At 33.9% G+C, this 27,709-nt stretch overlaps 1 protein-coding gene across 1 annotated transcript in view; it reads left to right on the top strand.

Moving 5' to 3' along the window:
* Cngl (Cyclic nucleotide-gated ion channel-like) overlaps nt 1-27,709 on the top strand; it is a 149,206-nt gene that overhangs the window by 72,592 nt on the left and 48,905 nt on the right. Inside the window, exon 6 of the mRNA XM_089244422.1 lies at nt 15,109-15,167. Coding sequence (XP_089100548.1) covers nt 15,109-15,167 — 59 coding nt within the window. The remainder of the gene's footprint in view (nt 1-15,108; nt 15,168-27,709) is intronic.

Below are 27,709 nucleotides of genomic sequence, written 5' to 3'. Positions count from 1 at the left end.
AGAGAACCAGGGACCCGCTACCTACCCTCCAATGTCCGCGAAATCTACCATTATGGCGGAGGAGGTTTAATGGTCTGGGCAGGCATCATGTTGGATGGCCGCACACCTCTCCATGTCTTTGAAAGAGGCACTGTGACTGGTGTGAGGTATAGGGATGAGGTCTTGGAGCCCTATGTTCGCCTTTTTAGGGGTGCAGTTGGCCCTGAGTTCATTTTAATGGACGATAACGCGAGGCCACATAGAGCTCTTCTGCTCGACGATTTTCTAGAGAGTGGGGATATTCGCCGGATGGATTGGCCAGCCAGATCTCCAGACCTTAACCCTATAGAGCATGTCTGGGACGCTCTGGGGAGGGCAATTGCAACTCGCAACCCCCTCCAGGAACCATCCAGGAAATGAAAACAGCGTTGCTGAACGAGTGGGACCACAAGAAATGATAAACTGCCTTATTTCGAGTATGAAATCACGCTTCGAGACCTGTATATCTGTAAGAGGGGACCATACCCGCTATTAACCCATTTTTTTGTTTATTCTGCAACCGCTGTTTCATACCTTCCGACTCCAACGATTGTTACGCACGATCATGCGTGTGTATTACAATTATTGAATAGTTATTTGTTTTGTATTGTACCAATGTATGTACATATCGAATTTCATTAAAATCGGTACAGTAGTTCTAGAGATAATCGACCAGGCCTGCGAATTCTCTTAATTTCTTACACCAGTGTAGTAAACTCTAACAAAAGTAGAGATTTCAAAACGGCATGAATTAATTTTTTTTCGTATATTTCTACAATTCTTCGTTGAAATTTCTTGTTTCGGATGAACATTCCTACGATTTTTGAATATTTAAATGGGTAGGAATGTTTCCCCTCATACAAGACGTATGTTTGGAATACATAGATATTTTTTTTATTCGTATTCCCACCAGAGTAGACACTTCCCGAATAACTCGAGATAAGCCTCGAGATTTTTCGAGAAATGTATACTCTCCGTACATACTTTTTTTATAAAGAATTTTCGGAGAGAATTTATCGTGCCATCACGAGGTGTTTTTGAACCGTAACTGTTAAACGTAGTTTTGCTCACATCATGTCTGTGAAAAATATATATGTCTATGGATGTGATGTTAAAGCACGTATTTCTCTTCGGCAATATCGAATTCTGCATCTATTTCCGAATGTTTTTTTTTATCTCAAGAAGCACTTCTCAACCGATAAAAATGGTCTCCTTAGAAATGCGCTGTTTTCGTCTCTTTTATTCTATCTCTATATCTCTTACGAGATATTAAAATTCACGTCTCACTTACACTTTTTCGAGTCGCTGGCTATGGGGGGAAAAAGACATTTGTTCATTTTTTTTATTTCTGAAGAAACTGGAAGAATATTTCGAGTATTTCAGCATCGTAAGTTACAAATAACTGGATAGATTTCTCTCTCTAAGGTAAGAAAGAAAAAAAGACGATTAGATTTTAGATCTTGATTCGGCTTTTTTTTTTCATGTTGTTTAGTTTGCGATGGACAGAAATTTTTCTAGGATGATTATTTGTATGTTTTGAAAATTGGAGTTTTTTAGCTTTAGGAAACGGCTTTTGTGCAGATTTTTCATTTTATTTTAGTTTTTTTTTCGTAGCTTTGTTACCGATAGTATACAGGGTGTCTAAGATTGAAAGTGGCTCCTCCCAAACTGTCAACAGCTTTAACTACACGTTATAAAATTGTGAAATTTTAGGAATGTCTTAACGAAGAAAAGAGGATAATTTCTTCAAAGTCTTTGTAAATATTGAAATTATCAGCATAGCTTTTGCCACATGGTTTCTAGTTTCATTCGTGGGAATTGCTTTTATTTTGGGTTGCTGTATTTCTCAGTTATATTTGGCATCCATATTTTTTGTAAGCATTTTTTTTTCAGAGTACATTTTTCGTTGGGCATTTCACCAGTTGTAGCTCTTGAATTTGTTTTTGGTGTGGAATCACCATATTTATAAAAGCTATTTCAACAGCACAATACGTTTTTGTATACTCACATTCATATTCTTAAGTGAAGAAATGGGAATAGAAATTATTCTGATACAGATCTTCAGACGCACGTCCATAAAGGTTAGGTTGAGTTTGCATGTGAATTACAATTTGCGAAGAGTGATGAAAAGGTCCCTATCCCTCTCCTTCCCTCAAGGTTCCCCAATCATTAAGCTTTTACATGTCAATTTCACATTGAAATCATTTTTCATGATTTTTTCCTTTTATTTTCCCTTCTGATCTTTTATTTTAGATATCAATCGAATCATGAAGCAAAATTTTCCTAATGTTTTTTGGACTCACCCATGTCCATTGTAACAACATTGAAATTAAAAACAAGAAGAAAATTTAATTTTATTCTTCCTTTAAAATAGGTGATTTAAAAAAATAAAATTTTTATGACACGTGCTGGAATGAATGAAATTTTTGTTTTGGGAATGAGGTTTGGAATCTCAGACCTGCAGTGAAAAAAAAATTAAAGTGCATTCATGAACAAAAAAAATGCTAATCAATAAAACCAATGTTCCCAATTAGGAACAATTGAAATTTAAAGGTTAAGATGTGTTCCCTAACTTTCATAATTGACTAATGAATAAATAAGGCCGTAAATAGCCGAGAGAAAGCTAATTTTAATTATATAGATAGCCTATACATGTAGAAGATCCCCACCCCTTTTATTCCTTCCGACAAATTGAGTTTCAATTTTCCGTTTCAAAAGTTTAGATAATGCACTTTTCTTAAAATAACAAGAAAAATACGGAGAGTAAAATTATCATTTTTCAATAGACAATACCTGAAGCATTCTTGCATGCGTGGAAATAAAAATTCTACAAAAGCGCATTTAGAACATTTTTAATATCGAAAATACAAAAATGGCTGTTTCAAAAGTTTAGAAAAACTTCCGATTATATACAAATTTCCAATATTGCTTATGTATGGCGTATCAAGGACGTGATCTCATAAAAATAGAAAGCTATTGGAATGATTTTCATTTAAAGAAAAATTGCTGAAGTCATTGCATATTGTTTACGATGAAATCATTCTAGTATTTTATATGACAGCAAAAGAAAAGCTGTAAAAGATATTGCAATTGCTGTAAGCAGTTCGAAATGCAGTGTTCATTATGTATTGAATCAACGTGTGTCCCAAAAGCCGAAACTTCATCGTGATAAGCAGCGCGGCATAAGTTTACGTGAAGGCAAAACCATTCGAAGGTTGGCTTCAACGCACAAAAATGACTTTGCGTGGAATTGTAAGAGATCCTGAGTTGAAAATGCCAATAGATACAGTCCATAGACCAATCAAAGAAGCTTGACATTTGATTCGTCAAAGAATAGTCAGAAATCTGCCTCAAACAAGGAAGCACAAAATGGAGGTGGAGATGAAGAACTGAAATGGGCATGAAATAATATGTGTTACGGGGACAAATAGCTCAGTATCATATCTAGTAGTAAAAAAAATGGAACTTTAGTCCCAGATGGATATGCTTCCTACTGGCTTGAAGTAGCGTTTTTGTTCGCCGGACAGCAAGGTGGATAATGGGATTAGTCCTGACTTAAATCCAATTAGAAATGTATGGGGCTACATTTACAATAAATGTGTATGCAAGTGAAATACAGTATTCGACTGTTGATGACAAATAACTCTACCAAGGAAGCATGGTGCAGTTTTCAGGTTGAAACCCCTAAAGAATTTAATAAGACCCAGTAAAACCGGTGGTTACAAACAATTTCAATTTCATTTATTAGATCTTAATTTCATATACATAATACATATAATTTCTCAAGAGGCAATGAGTAGCCCATATTGGAGATTATAATTATAAGAACTTAAAAAACTATTACATACATTTGGTGAAAGAAAAATTTAAAAAAAAATCAAAACACAAAATTATCACAATATAAATTGGAGTTGAATTAGTACAACAAAAAAATGAAATAAAAAATAATCATGAAATTAGCGGTCAAAAATACGTATGATATGTCTATGATGTTGATAAAAAGTGCATATGCATTGTGGCTGGCTATCGGTTTTTATTTATCAATTCTCAACAATAATCAAAGTAACAGTTTCTTTTCCCCCTTGACATAATCTGGAAACATTTCATTTCAAATTGAACTGATCTCTGGTAATTTTTGATTGACACACAAATCCCAATTACCGTAATTTCTCATAATAAATTCGCGACTTACACAACTTCAGATTTTAGTTTGTAGCTCTTGCGACTAATTCAAAGCCACGTCCTAGACAATAATTTCTTTCTCCGACATTCGGACTTCTAATTAATTTTTATGAGAATTCCTTGCGTTTATTTCATTTCTAATCCAGTTAAAAGCTTGAGATATTACTCACGGATAATGTCCAACGTCAGGTGATATAAAATTCTCAAAGAAAATTCGAAGTGTAAGCTAAACGCACACCATGCAATTATTTCGATGAATGTTTTTTTCTGTTATCAACGGAAATTATATCCAATTTATACGAAACGAATCGGTGACATGTAAAAAACTGTAGTATTTCTGCGAAAAAAAATTTCTTTCAATCATTTTGTTAGTGCGGCTTATTCACCAGATACGTAACGGTACATAAATTTTTTATACTAACATTCAAATTTGTAGTCATTATTCTCAATAAAAGTCTAAAACAGTAACATTATTTTCAACTGAAAATCGATAAATTTGAACATTTTTATCTGTTTTCAAACTAAGTCAAAACAACATAAAACTGAAATTATTGATGAAAATGTTCAATTTATTTTGCTGTTCACGGAAAAAGAATCATGTTTGCTTTCATTGAATTCCTCTTCTTGTTGTAAATCCATACAGAGCCAAAACAAAAAAGATCTATCACGTTTCCAAACGTACTTACATCATCATCCATTAATCCCTACGTATATTTATTTACAAATCCGCTAGAGCACGACGATGTACATGAATCAAAGTCACGTTCAAGTATCTAGACTCAAACACTATTTGGTTACATTTATCACAGATACGAGAGAAGATCTCGAATTTGTTCGGTTGTCACAGATTTTTCGTATCGTCTTGGAACATTTCCAACCGTTAAGATATAGAATAATTTTTTCAAAAAAATTTCCAGTCTTGAGGGTTTCTTTTTACTTTCTATAGGATATCAATTTCGAATGTTTTCAATGATCTTGTTCTTACGTCGAAGAAGTTTTTCCTATTTTGTACATATTTTTATACTCTTGAATTTTCTTTCTTTGTGTAGGGGGAAAAAATGCGGGGAAATTCGAGAAAAAATTAGTTTTGATTTCTCGAATATGACACATTTCTTGTGTTTCTGCAAAATATGAATGAAACACAGGCGTGCAGTAGAAATATCCAATTATTTATCGCGGATTTCTCTCATGTTGAGAAGCTATATCTGCAGGTGCTGATGATTCAATCGGTATTACTAGGGGCAAGAAAAAGTTGCTGATACTCAGGCTTATTAATTAGGCGCAGTGTTCAACTCAATGAAAAATGGGGATGAGGCTATTTGGAATTCGCAATCAATCTTCACGTGTCTAGTAACAAATGAATGGAAATACTGTGCAGGTTGACAGTACGAAGTCCGTTGACTTGAGGACTGCTGAATTTGGGATACTTATATGTGCTGTATTTATTTAACATAAAGTCATTACTTGTACAGTTTATTTTTAAAAAAGTAAATTAAAACTAAATAAAAAGAAAATCAAACCAAAATATTGAAATCTGAAGGCTGGATTTTTGAATGTCCATCTGTACTGAAAATCTGTGAAACACACTCAGAAAATATACTGTCTATCTTATGTAGTGAAGTGTACTAAAGAATAAGTGTTTTTGCAAGGCTTATGATAAATACGTAGAAAATAATCACGATGCTTATCAAAATGTAGCATTACAGAACGTGTAGCGTTGAAGGTACATAAAACTGAAAAAAAAGACGGCACAGCTATTCTACTCACTTATGGAAAAAAATTTGATTTATAGTGCTATATTTTCTTACTTATAATCCACGTATGCGTAAAAAGACACTTGAATTTGTTAGTGTGTATTATATAACGGTCCATATTATCTGCAGATCTTTACTGAGCAGTTAGGACAGAGATAAATGCTTTTAAAAACTAAATTTAAAAAAAAATTAAAGTTTCACTCATAGATGACGTATAGAGAGAGTAGAAAAATCGACACTTTTTCCCAACGTACGTGAACAAACCATTCCTTTCCTTAAGATTATACTATTGGTGATTATATACCGAATTATACGATGCAATTTTTTCTCAAAGTATTGAAATTCGCATCTACAGATTATATGCAAGAAATTGCTATAGTAAGGTGTGTTACTAACTAAAGTACATTTATATATTTTTTCTTATGATAATTTTAATTTATATACATTCATATATTGAATTTTATTTGTGCATGCATGTTTATTTTATTGTTTGTTATGTGTACGGGGATTCTTTTAACCTATTTATTAGTGTCGTCTTTTGTGCATTTTCCCCTTTGCATATGTTCGTGTGTGTGAAAAACTTTATTATTTTTTACTGATATTCTTTGCTTCCTTGCTGTTTCCTTCCAATTTCATTAATTGTTTGAATTGTGCACCCATAAAGTTGCAGCCTTCTGGCCGTGCACGGGTTTGTATATTAAATAAATAATTTTATTATGCACGCGTAATGCATTGGCATTTTCTGATATAAAGTATAGTTTTTCATTAATTATTCTTCCAATCAAAAATAAAAAAATTGGAAATTTCACCGTAGAAAAACGATAATGCACTTATCACAATTAAACTTGAGTCGTTCGTAAATATTTTACCAATTTATGGCTATTCTTAACGAAATAGTTGCTACAAAAAACAGATTACCACAATAATACCTTTCAAAATATTCATCTACCATGAGAAAAAAAAGTCATGAGAAATTCACTTTTTAGTCAGATTTAAATGGACAACTTTTATTTGATAGTTATTCCTCGAGAAAAATCGATGAATCGATTAATTTTTACGGTATTCTCGATTATACGTGCATGTAAATATATATATGTATCCTTATTTTGTTCCGGCTGAGTTGAACGAATTCAAATGAAACGGCTCATTGCTATTGAATCGATTTCCATTCTCATTTCGATTTGTTTCGTCGGATGTTATCACTATACCGTGTCATTTTCTTCGAATCTCATTCTCTTCTTAATATGTACTTTCATTGTTTTCCTCTCTTTCTTTTGAATACGAAGACATCGAGCAATTCTTTTTATTAAACTATGGCCCCGAAAGAAATGCTTTTTGTAATTTCAATTCATTCTATTGTAATAGAATTCCTGAAAATTTAATTGGAATCATCTTTCTTCTTTTCTTATTCGATCTCCGATTATATTATTATATTATTTTATTTCTTTTCCCATTTAATTCAAATTTAATTGAGTAAAATGATACGATGTATCTTCATCCCAGAGTAAATGTACTTCGAGTTGTTTGTTTAGAATGCAGTGGCTGTTCAGAATTTACTAGGTAGAGAGCAGTAATAATTCTATTGTGGGGTTTTTGCTACCAGCTGGGAAAATCTATTGTTTCTAATAAGAAGAATGAAATTTGTTGCTTATTCATCCTGATGATGTGGATTTCCATGTGATGTCCCCGTAGAAAAGCCAATGATGAGATTGCAATGGTTGCTTTCTGGGCTGGACAAATCTTCACAAATTTTCATTCCTGGTCAGGCATTAACTTGAAATAATATACGCCAGAATCAATATTTTACATTCCCGAAAAGTATTATCTTTGTTGGGGGTTTAGCAGAGATTTCGTTTTAAACCATGAACGAAATAACTAATTTATTATAAAACAGAGATTAAGATGATCATACAGAAAAAACAACCATCCCGCTACAGCAACTCACAAGCTACTCACCAAAGCTGTATTAAAGAGTTTTGAGCTGTATTATTTCTTAATGCAGCTTTGCTACTCACTATTTTGGCGGGGAAAACACCATGACCTCTTTCTCTGCTGCTACAGCAGCGCCGCCACAAAAAAACTGCAGAGGAGATAAGCAGTGAAGAAAACATTACAGTAAATATCTCAACAGTCTTGCTAGACTTGCTTATTTTAAAAATTAAACAACAAATTGATTATTTGCATAAAAAATATCAAAAGTAATATCAATATCAATTTTTTTTAATATTCGAAATGAAATTTTGAGAGAAATACGGAAATTCAAAAGGAATATGATCACCAATTAAAAATCTAAAATTAGTCACACCGCTAATTATGATTTCCCGCGCGGTTGGCGTAGGTAAAGATGTCACCAAGTTACAATTAACCTCACCAAGAGATTCATAGCCAATTCACGGTGCGAGGCCATACTTGAACGGACGCAGGCCTAGGATAGGGTGACCAGATCATGCGATTGAGAAACCGGGACAAATCATCATAAAAACAGGGGGACGCAGCACAATTTCACTTAGAAAAACCAGATGATTCAGGATAATAAAATTCAGAGGAGATTATAATGTCGAATTGTGCAAGGCAATGGGTAAAATTACCTATTGGCTATAAAGCCCGGGCATTGTACGGTTTAGTCCAGTGTTCCTGGACAAATTATCAAATCAAATTTATTCATTTTCACACAATTTATATTTTACACATACAGAAAGAATTAAAAATAATTTTTGCAAAACATATTTACCATCCAGAGTCTATGATGTCTGTACTAATGATCGAAAACTTACATTGTAAAACAAAATTTATTTATTTATTTATTGTACTCATTCATTCATTCAATCAATATTGCTTGACCGAAGCCTATACAAAATGATGCGGTGGTTAAATATGGCAAAAATGATGATAGATGCTACAAGAAAATTCGGCAATCGTAGTACAATCTACAATATTTGGTGGGAATTTGTCCCAGTCGGTAAATTGTCGGTAAACTAAATTTATGACAATCTGATGAAGCAGAGATTGGCTGCGGACGGTCCAACAGAAAAATGTGAGGGTTTAAGTAGAATGTTGGAAGTGTCGATATTAAAAAACCAATGGAGGATTTTGAAAAGAAAAGTTATAATCGAGAGATAAGTCTAAAAGAGAGATAAGCGGTTGGATATTGAGTTGACGCTTCAGCTCCAAAATGAAAACAGAGGAAAACCAGCAGTCACAAATGAAGCGTGTGGACTTATTTCGGATAGATTCTAATTTGTCTATGTTGGTTTGGGGGGGTCGATCCCAAGTTTAACAGGCATAGGAGAGAACAGGAAGGATAAATGTGCGGAAGCACAGGTGACAGACATGACGGGTTGGAGTTTCCAGGTTACGACGATGGAAGAAGAGTTTTTGGAGACATTTGCGAGAAATATGATCAACGTGAAGATTCCAGCTCAGATAGACAGGGAAATATAACGTGAATGTATTTATTATGGGATACCTCAGAGAAAAAAAGAATTGTTGATCGAATAATGGAAATCGAGTGGAATTCTTTTACGTGTATAACTTTCATAAAAACTGTTTTTGAAGAGTTGAGGGGCAATTCCAAGGTTGAGCACCATTCGGAAAAAAATGTTAAGATTGTGTTGAAGAGATTCTTATGAAAAATACGACACGATCAAAAACATCAAAAAAAGAAACATACAACATAAAAAAATAAAAATTTTAATGTACGACGAGAAATGTGCCATAAACAAAACATTAAATAAAAAAATGCGTAGGGGAAAAAACATGTAAAAGTGAACATTTTCGTGAACAGTCATAAATGGAAAGAATAATTTACGAACCGGAGGAAAAAGGGAGGGGGGAGCGTTATTCAGTTTTTTCGTGTATATTGAGTTATTTGGGTAATTTTGCAACGCTATGTCTTAATTTTGAATCTGCCAATCGTATTTTCTTATTTTGGATCTGCCGACCGTATTTTCTTATTTTGGATCTGCCAACCGTATTTTCTTATTTTGAATCTGCCAACCGTATTTTCTTATTTTGGATCTGTGACTGACGCTGTCCTACTTCTGAATGTGTGAATCACAGTCTTAATTTTGAATCTGCGTATCACGCTACCCTAATTTGGAGAGTCTGTGAATCACGCTATCCTAGTTTTTTTTTTATCTGTGAATCCGTGTGCGAAATTCAAAAATTTCATCTTGACTCAACGTGTCTATATAACCAAAAGAAAAGTAAATGATATAAATTATCATAAGTTCACGTTTGCATCTTTTAATTGCGTAACTGTGTTGATCTGAAGGGAAAACAGTAATCCGTAATCCTTGATCAAAAATTGTTATAGTCCCATGATCTCTCAACATTAGAACTGAAATACGCGCATAATATATTCAGGAAAAAAAAAGTATTTGTTCAATGTAAAATAATTTTGGTGAGGAGAAAAAGTTTGATAAATATGACAGTAACCTTTACCCGTTTTCGTCTTGAGTATATCTGTGTCACAGTAATACCAACCATCAAGTAGAAATATACTCAATCCAGGTAGTACTAGAACAAACTTGAGCGCATTCGGTGATCCTCCTCTTTCTGATCAAATCATTCGTCGTCTCTTTTTTTTCCCCAGTGGCAAATTCTCTCTCATATATTCTTTTTGCTGTTTCTTCGATAGGGGATCGAATCAGGGATCATTACTCTCAGTTTCTCGGTAATAGTCGACCGCATACCTTTACCTTGTTTTTTCTTCGGTGCCTTATCTCTCCTCTTTTTTTTTACCTCTCTTTCGAGGTAATTTTTTCTATCTTCCCTCCTCGTTCCGTATCGACGTGCCCAGCATCTAAGTATCTTAACCATCTTGGGGATATGGATCATTAATTTCGATTCTAACATTAATCATTAATTTGAATAGATTGGGAGATGTTACTATGTCATATGTGTACTATGGAAATGCTGCATTGAAGATATCAATATGTTGTTCCTAAGAAGTTTAATAGTAAAGAATTATCAGCACAGTTATTGTATTTTCTATGAGATCGGGGATCCAGGGAAAATATGATTTCAACATTGTAGATATAATGCTAGAAACAATGTAATAATAAGAAGATTTATAATGAGTTTGGCATTGTATGGAATGATTTTTCCGAAAGATCACCAACAGCAATTCATCACCACACAGTTCGCTGGACAGAAAATTCAACCAGGTAAATATACTACTACTACTGAACCAGACATGCACCTCGTCTCTATTCCTCTGCAAAACTTCTAACGAACATGTTGGAATATGTGTGTATGTATAGTGAACCTTCCGTGAAGTTTGTTTCTGTGTAATGCTTGTTATGTGTAGTGCTGCTATCTGCAATCAATTTTTTAAACTATGAGTTTTTTTCTCAACTCATAGTGAGTGAAGTGTAAAGAATAAATAATTGCAATGTTGTAGGCCGGTTGCTCTCTTCGGCGAGATTTTTTAACGGGGAGATCGGCTTAAGGCCGCAACTAGATGCTTGGTCACCCGGGGCAAGTGCACATTTTGGCGCCTCCTTGTAATGTTGAAGGAGAGGTTTGAGAATAAAATTTGCGCTCCCTCTGGTCCAGCGCCCGGGCCACGAGACCCACCTGCTCACCCCCCCCCCCTAGTTGCGGCCCTGGATTGGCTCGCATTCAGTACTAATATCGGTGTTCTATTATGTTTTGATAGATTTTTTTCACAAAATTGCGTAACCTCAGCGCGAAATAATTTAACCTTTTGAAACCCATGCTTGAATTTTCTGGAGTGCAAAATGGAGAACGAATAAAAATTCGCTGGCAATGAAAAGTCATCAAAAATTAAAATTTTGATTTGCATACACATTACTTTCTTCTATTAGTATTGGCGATAGAACAATTCTCCCCGGACCATAGGACCTATCAATTTATAAGTGAGATACGAATGTCAGATTTTTTTTTTGAACGAATTTCTTACAGCATAAGAAAGAGGAGCAAGTTAGTCCAGAGGGTATAAAACCGTACTAGAGATAGCGAATCTACATTCAACCCTTAAACCGCTCCCATAATTCATAGATGATGAGCTTAGTAGCCTGCTCCATCATCCTATAATGATTTCAATTTATTGCTGTTCTTTTGTCAGTTGAAATTCTTTAAATGGCGTGTATAATTTGTTTCTGTTTCCATTATTTCCCTACTATCTGACTGGATCTCTTGCACTGTATTCATCCCGTTTCCTCAACTTTATGAATCAAAACAACGTCTGGGTTTTATTGCCATCTATCTTACATAAACTGAAACTGACAAAAGGGAAAATTACTTTCACTTGAACCGAGAGAGAAGCATGTCTCTGACTATTTGTGCAGCAAATGGTTAGAAATGAGATTGAATAAAATTTATCAGTTCAGATTGGAAACTGTGTAGCATCCAAAAATTTAAAAGGGGGGAAAAAAACCACATCCCACCGAAACACCCAAAGGGTGATTCAGAAAAAAATGTCGCCAAAGATCAAAAAATACACCAACCAAGCTACAAGACAGTACTAATTCCTGTGACAGAGAAACAGCCAAGCATTGCAATCTTATCTCAGTGTTGTTAAAAATGAGAATGAATAAAATTTATCAGTTCAGATTGAAAACTGCTTTGCATCCAAAATGTTAAAAGAAACAAAAAACCACATCCCACCAAAACACCTAAAATGAGATTCTGAGAAAAAGTCGCCAAAGTACAAAAAAAATACACCAACCAAGACTCGAGCCGGAACCAATTCCTGCGACAGATAGACAGTTAAGCATTGCAATCTTATCCCAGATTAAAAACTGTGTAGCATCCAAAAAGTTAAAAGAGTAAATAATCACATCCCACCGAAACAGCCAAAGTGAGATTCAGAAAGAAAGTCGCCAAAGATCAAAAAATACACCAGCCAAGCTACAAGCCAGAACTAGTTCCTGCGACAGATAGACAGCCATGCTTTGCAATTTTATCCCAGGGTTGTTGTGATATTTTGAATTAAAAAAAACTAAATTTCTTAGATATTTTCAAAACAAAATTGAAATTCCTCACACGTAGGAACGATATTTATGAGGATATTTCAGTTTAAAGAAGAACCTCTTTTTTTGGTGATAATCATTTTATTTATTTATTACACTTTCCCACTATCACTTTTTCGAAATAACAAGAAAAAGTGGACGACGTATAAATTTTTCCGATGCTTTAATTAATCAGTCTTCTCGAAAGGATGTGTTGGAGAAGTATTTACGCGATACCTCTAATACATATATATATCTTTAACCCTGTTAAAAATTGTTTTCCAATAAAATTAAGTCTCACGCCTAAGCAAACATTCTTAATTAAGGTAACCGAGTCGTTTCGTGGAGTAAATTAGGGGAGAACTCCCTGGTTATCATCTAGTTTTGAAACTTAATTTGATTTTTTTTACAAATATAGATATAATAAAGTTTGCTTTTTTATCTTTAAAACAACAACTTGGTTCCGTGTATATTCCCTGTTTTATTTTATTTATTTATTTTAATTATATAAGACTATACTGTAGCTATTTATTAAGAAAAATATTGGCTCGAGTTTTGAATAAATGTTCTAGAAATCGATATTTATGCATTGAATTATTTTTAATTAAATTTTGTTTTTAAGGAAAAACAAAAAATCAAATTTTTAGGAAAATTTGAAATATATTTCATCACCATAAATACCTAACATGCGGTTAATGAGATAAATTGCGGTTGTTATGCATAATAACCGGTTATTATGCGTACTCACCAATCATCTTGGTAAGTTTAATAAATTTATCACTTTTTACCGGCGAATACGCATAATACCCAGAAGTGTTGTTGGTAAATTTGATAAATACTTGAAATTTATCGCCTTTTTCTGTGATTATGCTTAATATTCTAGTGTATAAATGGTGAATTTCATGAATATGAAAAAAAATTTACAAATGGATATAGTAAGTATGATGAATATAGTCGGAGCCCGATATAATGAAAACAAATTTTACGATCGTACCCCGACATAATGAAAACAAATTTTACGATCGTACCCTGATATAATGAAAACAAATTTTACGATCGTACCCCGACATAATGAAAACAAATTTTACGATCGTACCCGAATATACGTAGTACATGTATGAATTATCATGTGTTGTACATCATCTAGTACGATTTATCATGTTTACCAACGCTTTGGTATTGTGTTTAATCGCCGCAAAAAGTGATATTTTTTAGTACTTACAATTGTTGCCGCTCTCCCTGTTAAGAACAATTTGAACTCATTTTTTTCTGTATCGTAAAAAATCTCTCTTTGTGAGAATAACTTTTTCGCATGCTGCTATCAAACGTACCATTTCCTTCCGTTTTTATGAATTTTTGACTACTTGCGACTTTTTAAGGGGAACCTTGTATTTTGTTATTGGGGATTAAATTGAGTGTTTAACCTCTGAAATACTTTTTTTCGAATTATATATATGTTTAAAAATTGCCCTAATAATATTCTGTTGACGAAAATTCGGAATTGGCGGTTGCAGATTTTGGCGACACTTTGATTTTGGCACAAACAAACCCATAAGGTGACACCTACACGATATACGTATTTAATGGCAAGCTACAAGCTCTGAGAGATCGGTGAAGTGAAAAATTGAAGTGTCGCAAAAACTTACTAAAATTTCTTCGACGAAAGCAGAAAACATTGCTTCCGAATTCGGAAGACAGGTGGCAGCACTTCTCGAAATCATGATACTCATTCCCCTCAACAATCACTTTTGAGTTCGGATCACAACACATTCCTGCAAGCACCAATCCAACAGAAATTTCTCTCAGGAATGGGTATGAGTTGCTTGTGTGATTTCGTTGCGTTGGTACCTTTATTGTTAAACGCTTTTAAAATTTGTTTGCGATATTTGAGAAAATACCATCATCGAACAAAATCACAATTCACAAATGGTTTGAAACGACACCCCAGGATGTTCTGAGAGGGACGCCTATGGATTTTACGAAGTAGTGATCTTTTCTCAAGGATACCGCTGATTTAAAAAGTTTGAAAACCTTTGATTCCACAAGGAAAACTTCTTTTCGTAGTACATTAGCTGTAACAAATTTCATTTTTATGTATTTCTCTTTTATCAGGTATTCCTGTCGGGGTCTAAATTTCGAAACTTTTTTTGAAAATGTATTTCTTCTTTTTTTTCCAGGTACCTTTTCACAATCATCAGCTATTTAATAGGAGTCTTCATTTTTGCAACGATAGTGGGTGAGTCTCAAGAACATTTCATTATTTTCAAAAGTCAATTTTCTAATAAATTAATATATATTATGTGAGAAAATATTTTATCAAAATTAAAGCCAAGTAATTCGTATATTCAATACGGAAAAATACGGGACATCGGGTATTGGCAAAAGCGATCGAAAATTTTTCGTTCAAAGTGGGAAAATATGCTAACAACCATCACAAAAAAATCGCCAGATAGTGAGAAATGAAGAGTTATATTCTATCCTAATTCAAATCTACTGCATTGAATTCACGGATCTGTGGATTAGGGCCCATTTCTTCCAAAAAAGTTAGATGTTTACATACTTGTAATTGCAAATGTATGCAAAAAACGTGTACGATTTCGCTGAAGGTAACGGTTTGCGGAAGCTTGGTCGAGAATGTCCTGGAAATTACAATAATGTGGTTGCTCCTTTTAAAACATGTCACATCGATCAAGTTACATGTCTGACCGCGACGATTCATTGCTTCCTTTTTTTTGTCTATAGTCAATTTGAGCTTTTTTCCGACCGTATCTGATGCACGTTTATCCAGTTTATTCACCATTGCTTCGTGGTCTCTTCTTGCTTTAGCATAATATATTGATAGGTATTCAATCTTTTAAAAGTACGCGGTGTTTCAGAAAGGACTCCCTAACTCTGAAATCGCATAACTTCGAAACGGTGATGATTAGAAAGATGAAACAAGTAGTACGTTTAATGGGCAGGTTTGGAATTTGGAATACACCGGTGTGTGTAAAATTAATTACAATTTTTTACACACCGGTGGTGTATTTAGGGGTCTTCAATTCTAATACAATTGACACGTTTAAAAAGAAATACGATAAACAAATTGGGATAAATCGAGAAGCTATCCATATATAATGAGGCAACCGTAATTTTTATATAGGCAGTGTATTTTCATTTCATCATAATTATTGGGTTGCTGTATTTTTTATGTAGTTTAGAGATATGTATTCGGCAAACATATTTTTTCATGGGCATATTTTTTTCAGCCACCTTGTTGGGCACTTTGTCTGTTGCGGCCTTTTTGTATCTGTATTTAACTATCAGGTGGTGTGCCAGTCATTTCATTTCAATATTTATTTTCTGTGGGACCATTGGAATTTCACCGTTTGCCGCAAGATTCCTCGAGCACTGTATGAGCTTGAATGCTTCATCTGCGAGGCATACGCATCCATTGCAGAGAAGAGTGGCTTTAACCCTTTCAGACCCGACCATTCATTTTTTTTTTGTTTTTGGAATTTTCAAGATGTTTTTGCATTTTTGATACCCAAAAAATACATTAAAAACGTAAATGTAAGCAAATCTTTATTTTTTTCCAATTTTTAATTTTTTTTGCGAAAAAATAATTCATTTCGTTAAAAAAAATTTTCAATCAATAATGCAGGGTATATTCTTATTCACATAGAAAATAGAAATTTTTTTTCCAGAATTTCATCTCCAAATTTTATGAATAAATCATCTTTTCCCGGAAGCACTTTCTCTTGGAAGTCATCTTGAAACCCCCCCTAAAGTGCTGCCCTCTGATGAAAGCTTACCTCCCACAAAGTTCATATTCACCATATTTCTAACTAAAAACTTGCTCAAGTCATTGCTTAACTTCTTCATATTCAAAAAAAGTCTACAGCGAGAAAAGACAACTATCACATTTGTGCATGCAGGGTCTGAAAGGGGCAAACTCCACTTTTTTTTTTCATGTTCTAGCTAGGCAATGCGACCATTTCAAATCAATCGCAATGGGATTTCCCCCATGTTTGTGAAGTACAAAATATAACTTTCTTTTTAAAAAGCAGGGTTCTTGATAATTTCTCCCGAGGGCCATAAATGTCATACTGCAGTATCTAGAATCACACAGAGGCATCTTTTGACGGGTAGCGGCATCAAGAGGGTCAGAGCTCTCCGAGTAAAATGGGGGGCACATTATTAGAGAATTTTGTGCATTCTGAAATAAATTTTTCCATAAAATATGAATTATCGTAAACAAAAATTCTGAAATTGTTTCAGAATTCTTGATCATCACATATGAATTTTCGTTGATTCTGAAATTGTTTTTTCATCGAATATTAATTTTCATTAATTCTGGAATTTTTTCATCGAATATTAATTTTCATTAATTCTGGAATTTTTTCATCGAATATTAATTTTCATTAATTCTGGAATTTTTTCATCGAATATTAATTTTCATTAATTCTGGAATTTTTTCATCGAATATTAATTTTCATTAATTCTGGAATTTTTTCATCGGATAATAATTTTCATTAATTCTGGAATTTTTTCATCGGATATTAATTTTCATTAATTCTAGAATTTTTTTCATTGGATATTAATTTTCATTCATTCTGGAATTTTTTCATCGAATATTAATTTTCATTAATTCTAGAATTTTTTTCATTGGATATTAATTTTCATTCATTCTGGAATTTTTTCATCGAATATTGATTTTCATTAATTCTAGAATTTTTTCATTGAATATTAATTTTCATTAATTCTGAAATTTTTTCATCGAATATTACTTTTCATTAATTCTAGAATTTTTTCATCGGATATTAATTTTCATTAATTCTGGAATTTTTTCATCGGATATTAATTTTCATTAATTCTGGAATTTTTTCATTGAATTTCCATCAGAGTTCACTTTTTCAATCCCTTTTTCATTACATATGAAAGTCCTCTGCAAGTCTGAAATTATTTCTTTAAATAATTCTGGAAATATTTTTCATTAATTCTGAAAAATATTTCGTTCGATAAAATTCTGGAAAATATTTCATCAATTCTGAGACTATTTCTTTGAATTATTCTGGTTATTTTCTGATTAATTCTGACATATTTTTTTAATAACTATAAAAACCATTTTTTTTCCTCGTTAGTTCTGAAATGTTTTGGAAGAGTAATTTAAAAAAATATTGTTTGTCACCAATTCCGGAATACCATATCTAAGCATGTTTAAAGCTTCTCAAATTATTCCAATATGTTTATCGTACTTCTTTTCTAACGCGTCAACTGTGTAAGAATTCACGACCCCCCAAAGCTAAGCTATTCCATATTTATTGATAACAACCCTATTAGAAAAACCTGCCTGCGACACCAAAACCTGGAATTGTCCCTTACCAAACGATGCTGGAAGCCCCTTGTCGAAGCAGTTGTCTCACGGCGTATTAATACCCCTCATTTTTTTTTCTGCATTTCTATGAATTGTGCAGTTATGTAAGCCTGCAGTCGGCGAGTCACTGTAAGAAGCTTCGAGGGCCAAGCGTTGGAGAACCCCCTCTGGTGTAAAAAATTGTGGCGCTATCTATTAGCCAAAGTTGTGACCAATTTCACAAACCGGTTTTGAAATCGCAAGCTTCCCCATTGAACTGTGTACTTGTTTCATCTTTCTATTACTTTTTCCAAATTGTGATCATTTCAAAGTTGAGGAGACCTTTCTGAATTACTCTGTAACTGCACCCACTGTTTATTTGTAGTTCAGTAACAATAACAGACGCACAATCAGTTTTGTACTGTGTATAGGTAAGAGTTGAGTAAAGGTACACACAACCAAATTTTGGTTGCGAGTGCGTTCATTGGTTCCTCTTGGAAGCGTTTCCTGAAAATCTTTGATATAATGCCAGCCTTTTTTTTTTCCGGAATCTCCTTTTTCGATACAGCACTCCCTTTACAATTGTCCCACGGAAGCTTTTTTTTTTACTTCTCTATCATCATCTAGCTTGTTAGATGGTTTCCTGTTGATTCAAGTAACCCACTCGAGAACCAGAGCCACCTGGTGTCCACATACTTCACTTCGTTTAAGAGGAAGCATCGAATTCCAATACAGACACCATTACAATTCGTTTTTTTTTTTCTTTTGATTTTTATTGGTTCTCGATGTTCCGAATGTTGGAATCGCGACAAACAAAATAAATGAATAAAATAAATTAAAACAACGGGCTTCGAACGCGAACGGCGCATTTGTTTGCAGTGTCATGATGAATCGTTGTTGTTGTTGTTAGCGTAATTGTTCGTTAGCTGTCCTATCTCTCGATAATTTGATATTGATGCCTAATGAATGTTGTTAGACATGATTTTTTGAAGAATCCCAATCACTTGAGTCTCTGAACTGATACCTGCTTTATAAATGCCCATAGCAAATATAAATAGCATTTGTTTTTTATTGTTAAAAAACTATAGTGGACTGAAATTCTTCTCGACGTTTCTCCAGTGAAAGAGTTAACACCTTCTGGTGATTTTTTTTCAAGTTTTAGAGATTGACGATTTATCTATAACTAGCTATAATACCCGGCGCTGTCCGGGTTTTCTTCAATTACCGGGAGAATACAAAAAGGGACAAACCATTACGAAGGAATGAACTATTATACATAATACTGGCAGCATTAAATAAGTGACAAACCATAAAGGCAAATGCATATCTAAAGCACGTTGATAGGGAACCACGGTAACCAAAGTAAATACAGTCAAACCTCGTTAGTGCGTCATCCGGTTAACGCGTCACTCAGGTTAACGCGTCACTCCGCTTACCGGGGCACTTTTTGAAAGTCCCAATTTGCACAGCTATGGCTTACTCCGTTTAACAAGTCACTCCGCTTACGTCATTAAGTTCTTAAATTCTTACGTTCTTAAGTCATATTAATAAATTCATAATGCTTTTGTTGTCGTCTGCAGAGACAGGGTAACAACTTTCTGATTTGAAGTTGGAGGACAGGAAGACCGTATACAAAAATTTAGATTTATTTTTTTTTTGTGATACACTGTACAGGGTGTTTCAAAAAGAATCACCCAATTTGAAATGCGTATATTACGGAAAATATTGAACACGGACGCTTTAAGACTAATTTTATATTACATGGCTAATCAAAGTTTTTTTATAAACCGAAATTAAAGGTGATCAATATGTCCACCTTGGAATGCACGGCATATGTCTATACGGTAGTCAAATTCATCCCAAACTTTTGCGAGCATGTTTGCGTCCACTGCGAGTGGATTTCTGTGGACTACGTGCGAAACTGTCGGATGCGTTCCACATTTTCGTCTGACATGAGGGGACGGCCGGGGGATTTCCCTATACCCAGACAACCCGTGTCTTGGAATTGTTTATGCCTAATGCTCTGAGCGGTAGAAAGTTCAACACCAAGGTATTGTCAACGAAAAGCAAGATGAACAATTTTTACGGACTCGCACTTCACGAAGCTGAGAACACAAAACGATTTCTGTTGTGCAGTCGCCATCTTGACAAACACTGAAGTGGCGGCCGAAGAAAGAGCATTAGCGCTACCTGTCGGCAACTGCGTGAAACCTCGAGATTTTCCTCTTTCTACCCATACATTATTCGATCAAAACGGATTAAAAGCTGAATAGTTATGAGTTTTTGAAATCGGATGATTCTTTTTGAAACACTGTATTTTCACTCTCGAAACTGGTACAGAGTGATTCTCGAACACATTTTGAGCATATTGCTTTAACTAAAACCAATACTCTACGATGAACGTGTGATGAGATAAAGGCCGCATTAGCACTTACAGGATGCTTTGTATACCATTTTGAATTAGTGATTAATTAACTCAAGATTCAAAAGCAGGCATCTAATAAATCTATTCCTATATTTTCATTTACATCAGGCAGAAAAATTCATGAAATTAAATAAATCTATTTTTTTTCATAGCATCAATTAATATTATAGAATTATATCGATTTAAATTTTGGTTAATCAATAAAATATTTTAATCGATTCAAAGCTCTCTTAAGAGCTGAGTTTTTATTGAATCTGAAAATATTTTTTTTCATTAATTGTGAAATTATTATTTTTTCATTAATTGTGAAATTATTATTTTTTCATTAATTGTGAAATTATTATTTTTTCATTAATTGTGAAATTATTTTTTTCATTAATTCTGGAAATATTTTTCATTAGTTATGAATTTTTATAAACAGTGAAATAATCTTTTTTTCCACTAATTCTGAAATTACTTAGCTCAATAATTAAAAATTGTTACTTTCAATAATTATAAAAATTTTTCTTATCGATTATGTGTGAAATTATTTCTCCTAAATTATGTTTGAAATTATTTCTCATAAATTATGTGTGAAATTATTTCTCCTAAATTATGTTTGAAATTATTTCTCATAAATTATGTGTGAAATTATTTCTCATAAATTATGTGTGAAATTATTTCTCATAAATTATGTGTGAAATTATTCTTCACCAATTATGAAGTTGAGTGTTAGTTCATTTCTCATTATTTCTGAAATTATTTTTCTCATCGATTCCAAAATGTTTTGGAAAAATAATTTAAAAATTATACTTCCACATGAATTCGGGAACATGTTTTTTCATCACACAAGCTTTTTTTTTCAGAAATTACTATAAATACTGTAACTATAGCTTCGGGGGGGGGGTTCCTATTTGTCGTTGAAGACCCCTGTTGTAGACAACGTTTTGATAAAATCAATTTTTAAAATAATTGATAAAATTTATTTTTAAATGATTGAAAACCCAATTTTTGAAATTATAGACAAAACAGATTTTTAAATTTATTAAAAAAATCAGTTTTTGAAATGAATTTCGAATAAAATCGAATTTTTACAGAATGATTAAATTGCAGGAAAATTGTCTTCTATCACCTCAAGAAATTAAAACTGAGATGATGGTGAGAACCACACCGACAGCAATGTTGTGAAAGAGCTCAACCTCAAGATGGCCTTTCGACCCAAAAAAACATTTCTCCGTTACACGTTGACGGCGAATGTTCAATCAACTGTCAATGTGACATTTGTTTAAGCATTTTTATTTACTTCAGTGTGAGAAGATATATCTTCCGCGAAGGAAATCGCCCAGATCTCCTATCTTATGAATAATTATATCTTATATCACCATGTCACATTTCACAAGCTGAAACCCAGACCACCACACGTTTGCGTAGGTCTGTATTTTCGATAAAATTCGATTAAAAATAAATAAATATTCGCTAAAATTTTGTTTTTATAGCATTTTTTAATGTCAACGCTAAAGAAAAATCTTAAAAATTCAAAAAATAAACACTCGGGGTCTAAAAGGAATATAAATAATATAGTCTTTTTCTCATGGTTTTTCGCTGCTAACCCAATGAGAGAAATTAAGTATTTCAGAATTCTTTTTTGTTTTTAAACAAAAACAAAACACTATTGGCATGGATAGAGAGAGAAATCAGTGCACATTTCAGTAACCAGTAAGCCTAGGCATTATCAGAATTTGAAAAAGTAGAGAGGGAAAGTGAGAGAGATAAGGACTCCCAAGAGAGACACCCCAGTCCATAAAATCCCATACTCATTAACATGAAATAATCCATTAACACAACAAAGTTCTTAGTTGAACAAAAATTACGGATATAAGCTGTTTTTTTACCTACCGCTTCTAAAAGATTTGCGTAGGTTTCGGGATCGTATGTGCGAGTCAATTAATCAAAGCTAATTAGATCCACTATACACACTAATTGCCGTCAGTTAATGGCTTAAAAGCTAATGTTAACGGTGTTGTGAGAATTGGAAAAAAAAACTTTCAAAATGTTTAAAATGGAGAACTTTTTGGTGTGTTCTTCGTTCACTTGAGATTTCTTCGTAGACACTGAGTTTATAGCTTTTTTTTCTCGGTTGATTCTGCTTCAAAGAATCGCAGTCTCCGCAAATGTTACGCGACTGGGTTTTGTCTTGTCGCTGTTAGACATTTGGTTTGAACGTCTTTTCCGCCTTTGTAACTGTTTGACAGATTGCGTGTATACAGGCTGTCCCAAATTTTTTCCAGAGCAGATATTTCTGCAACCGTTGACTATAGAAACATACTTTCAATTATAAAAAGTTTTCAAATGAAACGCTGTTACTCAAAATGTCTTAAATTTTTCCAAGGTGTTGTGTACATAAGAATATAGAAAAAATTAACTCTTTATGTAGTCCCTGTGCAATAAGACTTCCAGCCAGTGAAATATAAATGCGGCTATGAGAAGTCATTTAAAAAAATTGATATTTTTAAACGCAGTATTGACGAAGTCATTTGACCGAATTTTTCAGAATTTATCGCCAATGATTGGGGATGTAGGTTCACATACTACGAAACGTCAATTAAATTCAAAGTTGTAAAAATTCTATAATTGTCAAAATAGTTGTAGAGAAATATAATTGTGAAACTAGTTGTAAAAAAATGTTATTGCTATTTATTATGAATGAAAAAATAAAATGGTTGAGTTCTATTCGTGTACAGTCCTTAAAAGTGGCAACTTTTGAGCAAATGAAAGCTTGCCAACACAATGATAAATTGCCAAAACATAATAGTTTTATACAGAGTGGATACTATCGACTGCCCAATAATTACTCGCGCGATTCCTCATGAAAAACTAATAGGGAAAAGTTTCGCGGTTTTTTTTTTGTTTTTTTTTACCTAACTTTGACACCTCACCATGATTAAGGAGTTATAACGCTTTAAAAATCGATAACGTCACTTCATAACCCTGCCAAGTTATAAATTGTATAACTTGGGTGTTTTTGAAAATGAAAATAACCTGCTACACTAGAGAGAAATCAAAAGAAAGCAAAAACCAGTTTTTTTCCTCCTCTTTTTGTGCACTTTTGAAATGTTTACGTGCTCGCTATGCCCAAAAATAAAAATGATGCATCCATGCCCCCCATAAGGGTGGGTTTACAGGGTACCCTGGGGCCCCAGAGAATTATCATCTTTTGTTTTTTCATGCTATAAATTCACTATAGAAGGGCCCGCGAAAACTCTGGCTTGGATGCCCGATAAATATCCTAGTCTAGGGGCCCTGTCATAGATGTGGGTGAGGGGGCCATGGTTCCGTCACGGCTGTTGATTGTAATTCTGCGGCAAAAAATTAACCTGATTGACATAATAACCTTGATGAATGAAATTGATCACAGTTGCAACATGTCTTAATGAAGTCTAAAAAATACAGTTAAAAATTTTTACTGGCATCTCATTTATGTTATAAGTGAGTGCATGAAACAATGCTCAAAACATTATTTAGAGATATAACCGTAAAAGATATGTCTTTCATTTTGAAAATTGAGAACTTTATATAGAGGAGGAGGGGGCATAGTTTTTCTGGAAAAAACTGAAAAACGAAATGCAATAGCATCTCAAAGGGGCGGCAAAATTAGTAGACCCTAGAACGGTGAGAGCCTAAAGCGCCTATACTAAGAGGTCCGTCCTTAAGAGGGGCCCTGTGCGATCGCCCCCTTATAAATACGCACAGCCAGGGGCGTAGCGAGGGGGGGGGACTTGGGGGTCTGGTCCCCCCCTCCGAAATGTGAGAAAATGACCGAAAAAAGGGAAAAAGATGGCCAAATCCATTGTTCTGTCACTTTGGTCCCCCCCCCCCCGAAATGAAAGTGGTCCCCCCCCCCGAACGAAATTTCTGGCTACGCCCCTGCGCACAGCCGAGTGAAATTTTATCTAAAAAAGAGGACTAAGGGTTCTGCGCGAATCATGTAGGCTCCTCCTCCTCCTCCTAACCAGAACATGGCCCGCGAATTATGTAGGCTGAAAAAATTTTCGAACGTCGCACACAGAATCTTTCTTGTAAAAAGGGAACGTAAATTTATTTACATTTCAGCGCGATAAAAATCAATTGCAGTCACAAGGAAATGAAAAATCTTTGTTACACCAAATAGAAATCGGTATGCAAATGTAACTCGATGAATAATCAATAGAAAAAATCTGAAATCACGAATTATTTTGAATATGTCACTTCATAAAGTAATTTGAATTTTCGGTTTGATTTTAATCGCGTTATTATTCTGTTTCCACCAGTCATCTTCGTCGTGTTGCCATCTTCAAATTCTTCATTGAAGCATTTCACGAGTAACAGTTTCGATGAAAGTTTAAAATTGCAGCGAAACCTCAATATAACGAAGAAAAAATTTCGTTGTAGAGCGATTATCGTTACATCGAGAGGCAGAACTTTAACATTAGAATAGAGACATTTCTAAACAACACGTGCAAAAAATATTGTTATAAATATATTTATCGTTATATCGAATATCGTTGTAGAGAAGTTTCACTGTACTCGAAAAATATTGCCCTGTTTCATTAATTACAATGCAATCTGAACGAAACTACAGCGTAAAAAAACGATCGCGCACTAAACGCGTACGCTGTATGCACCTTCCCTCAAAAAGTTTGACTTGATAGTGAAGGAGAAAAAATTACCACATTTTTTGGCAAGAAATGTCTTGGTTTTGGGAAAACAATTTTCCAAATTGATAGCATTCGGCTAACACTTTACAGTTCTGGTGATAAATTTGCCAATAGGGTTGGCGAACTTGTTACATAATAACAAGATCATAACATTACTCTTCATGAAGAGAAAATGCTTCAATCGTGAAGGAAAATAATCCAACTGGGCTTCTATAACGGGATTGAATATTTCAGTTCATTTTCTAAACGCGGCAACCCCATAACTCGGGAAGAGATTTACTTTCTTTCGGTGTTCGGCGCGTAACGGTCCGTTACAAAAATGACACATCACAAAAATTGAAAACGTTATATAACTCATTAAATATTAATCATATCTTAAAAAACGGAAAACTTTACTGCATTAGTTTTCTCAAACAATCACGTGTGTAATTATTGAGCCGACAGTATCCTCCCTGTATATTCAATATCTCGATAAATATTGCATGTAAAAATATGAAAGATTTTTGCACACATGACTTTTCAGAGCAGGATCTACATTCCAACAATTGGAAGTATTAACACACAAAAACTGTATAAAAAATTATCCTCTTCATTTTTCATCTATACGACCTCTCGAAAAAATTTTAAGATTCTAAGTGTTTGCTAACCATTTGAAAAAATTTTTGTAATTGAAAGTATGTTTTTGTAGTCTACGGTTGTGGAGACTGTGTAAACATTTTGAGACAGACCTGAATACTATGAATGCATGTGTCTGACTTCCGAGAAAATCCCATTTGTTCCCAAAGGAGACGAATCGCACATAAAAGGAGGAATGAATTTTCGCCACGTCGTATTCTCTTATCATTTCGAAATAATGATTTGGTGGACAACATGTTGTGTGTATCTTGACAAAACCGAAATAGATTTCGAATCTCTGTACTACCTTACCGCGCGAAGTTCCCTATTCGATTGGGAAGATTTTCCGCTTCGATTGGGAATTGATTAATTATTTACTCTCACTGATTTCCTCGAACTTTCTTATCACGGGAAGTCTCGGCGTCGACATAGAATGTGACGCATTCATATATTTGTATTCAGGCGTTATTGATGCTGTTAAAAGATTTCATTCATCTCTTTGGCCATGTTCATTCTTATTTTCCAATGCTCTTGGTGTGTTGCCTTTGAACAATTCAACGTGAGATTAACGAATTTGGTGAAGTATACAAATGTGAAAATCACTTCATTTCATGTTGCGCATGTTAGACATTCGTAGTTATTTCAGTATAAATCAGTATACGTGCATTATTTTCTAAGATAATGTATTCGTTTAATCAAATACAGATACGGAATATTTTGCAGCTAAGCTGGCTTGTTTGCCCCAAAAACACCATAATTCTCCTCATAAATAGGTTATTAAAAATAATATAGTGAAAGAAAGAAAGGGGAAAAAAAATAATACGTCCACATATTGAAAATATAGTCATACCCCGTTTGACGCTATTTCGAAGTTACGTGATTTTCTGCAAAAAAAATGCTACGTTTTGTAAGCGTTATGGGATTATAGCTGAGATGGAAACAATATTTTAATTATGATGTTTTATTACGATGCATGATTATAATATTTTTGTTATGATGACATTTTAAGTAAAAATGTATTGTCGGGAGATTCAATCAGATGTAGCGGAGCTGAGCTAATTTTCGATGCTGCTAAAAGTAGGAACCGGGAAAGCAGCTTAAGATATAAACTTTGCCAGCGATTTTTTAAGATCAATTTGGATCTTAGAATCATTTGGAAACATACCTTACATTTTTATAGAATTGTCGCATTTCGAAATGTTTAAAATTTATTCACAGGTTGCTGAGCTGCCACTCGAATTATTTTCGACATTTTACTTGACTCAGAAGTTTGACTTTACAAAGAAACAAAAAACTAATATCAAAATCACTCTGCTTTATTTAGTTTAGAGGCTCATTTCTTTCGCTAGAAGAAAGTATCCCAAATACTACTACTATATGCACCTCGTACGCATTCCTCTTCGGAATTTCTAACGAATTGGTACATGCCGGAATGTGCGTGTACGTGTTGTGAATCTGACATGAAGTTTGTTTCTGTGTAATGTTTGTTATGCGTAGTGCTGCCATCAATTTTTCCAATTATGAGTGGAGTGTAATGACTGAATAATTACGCCGCGAAGGCCTGTTACTCTCTGTGGCGAAACTTTTTAACGGTGAGACGGATCGCATTTGAAGTCGGGAACCACAGAGAACCAAATTCAGCCGACCACCACAGTGGCGACGGTGGGGTATGAACTATCACCAAATACTGCACTACATATGACTACCCTTTGTAAATTATTTGGACTAAG

This window comes from Pholcus phalangioides, unplaced genomic scaffold (assembly GCF_987345545.1).
Source record: "Pholcus phalangioides strain wild (caught in Gottingen) unplaced genomic scaffold, Ppha-v1.0 ptg000001l_1, whole genome shotgun sequence".
In the NCBI taxonomy this organism is placed as follows: Eukaryota; Metazoa; Arthropoda; class Arachnida; order Araneae; family Pholcidae; genus Pholcus; species Pholcus phalangioides.
The sequence above is the reverse complement of the archived record's forward strand: the minus strand, read 5'-3'. Positions and strand labels throughout refer to the sequence as shown.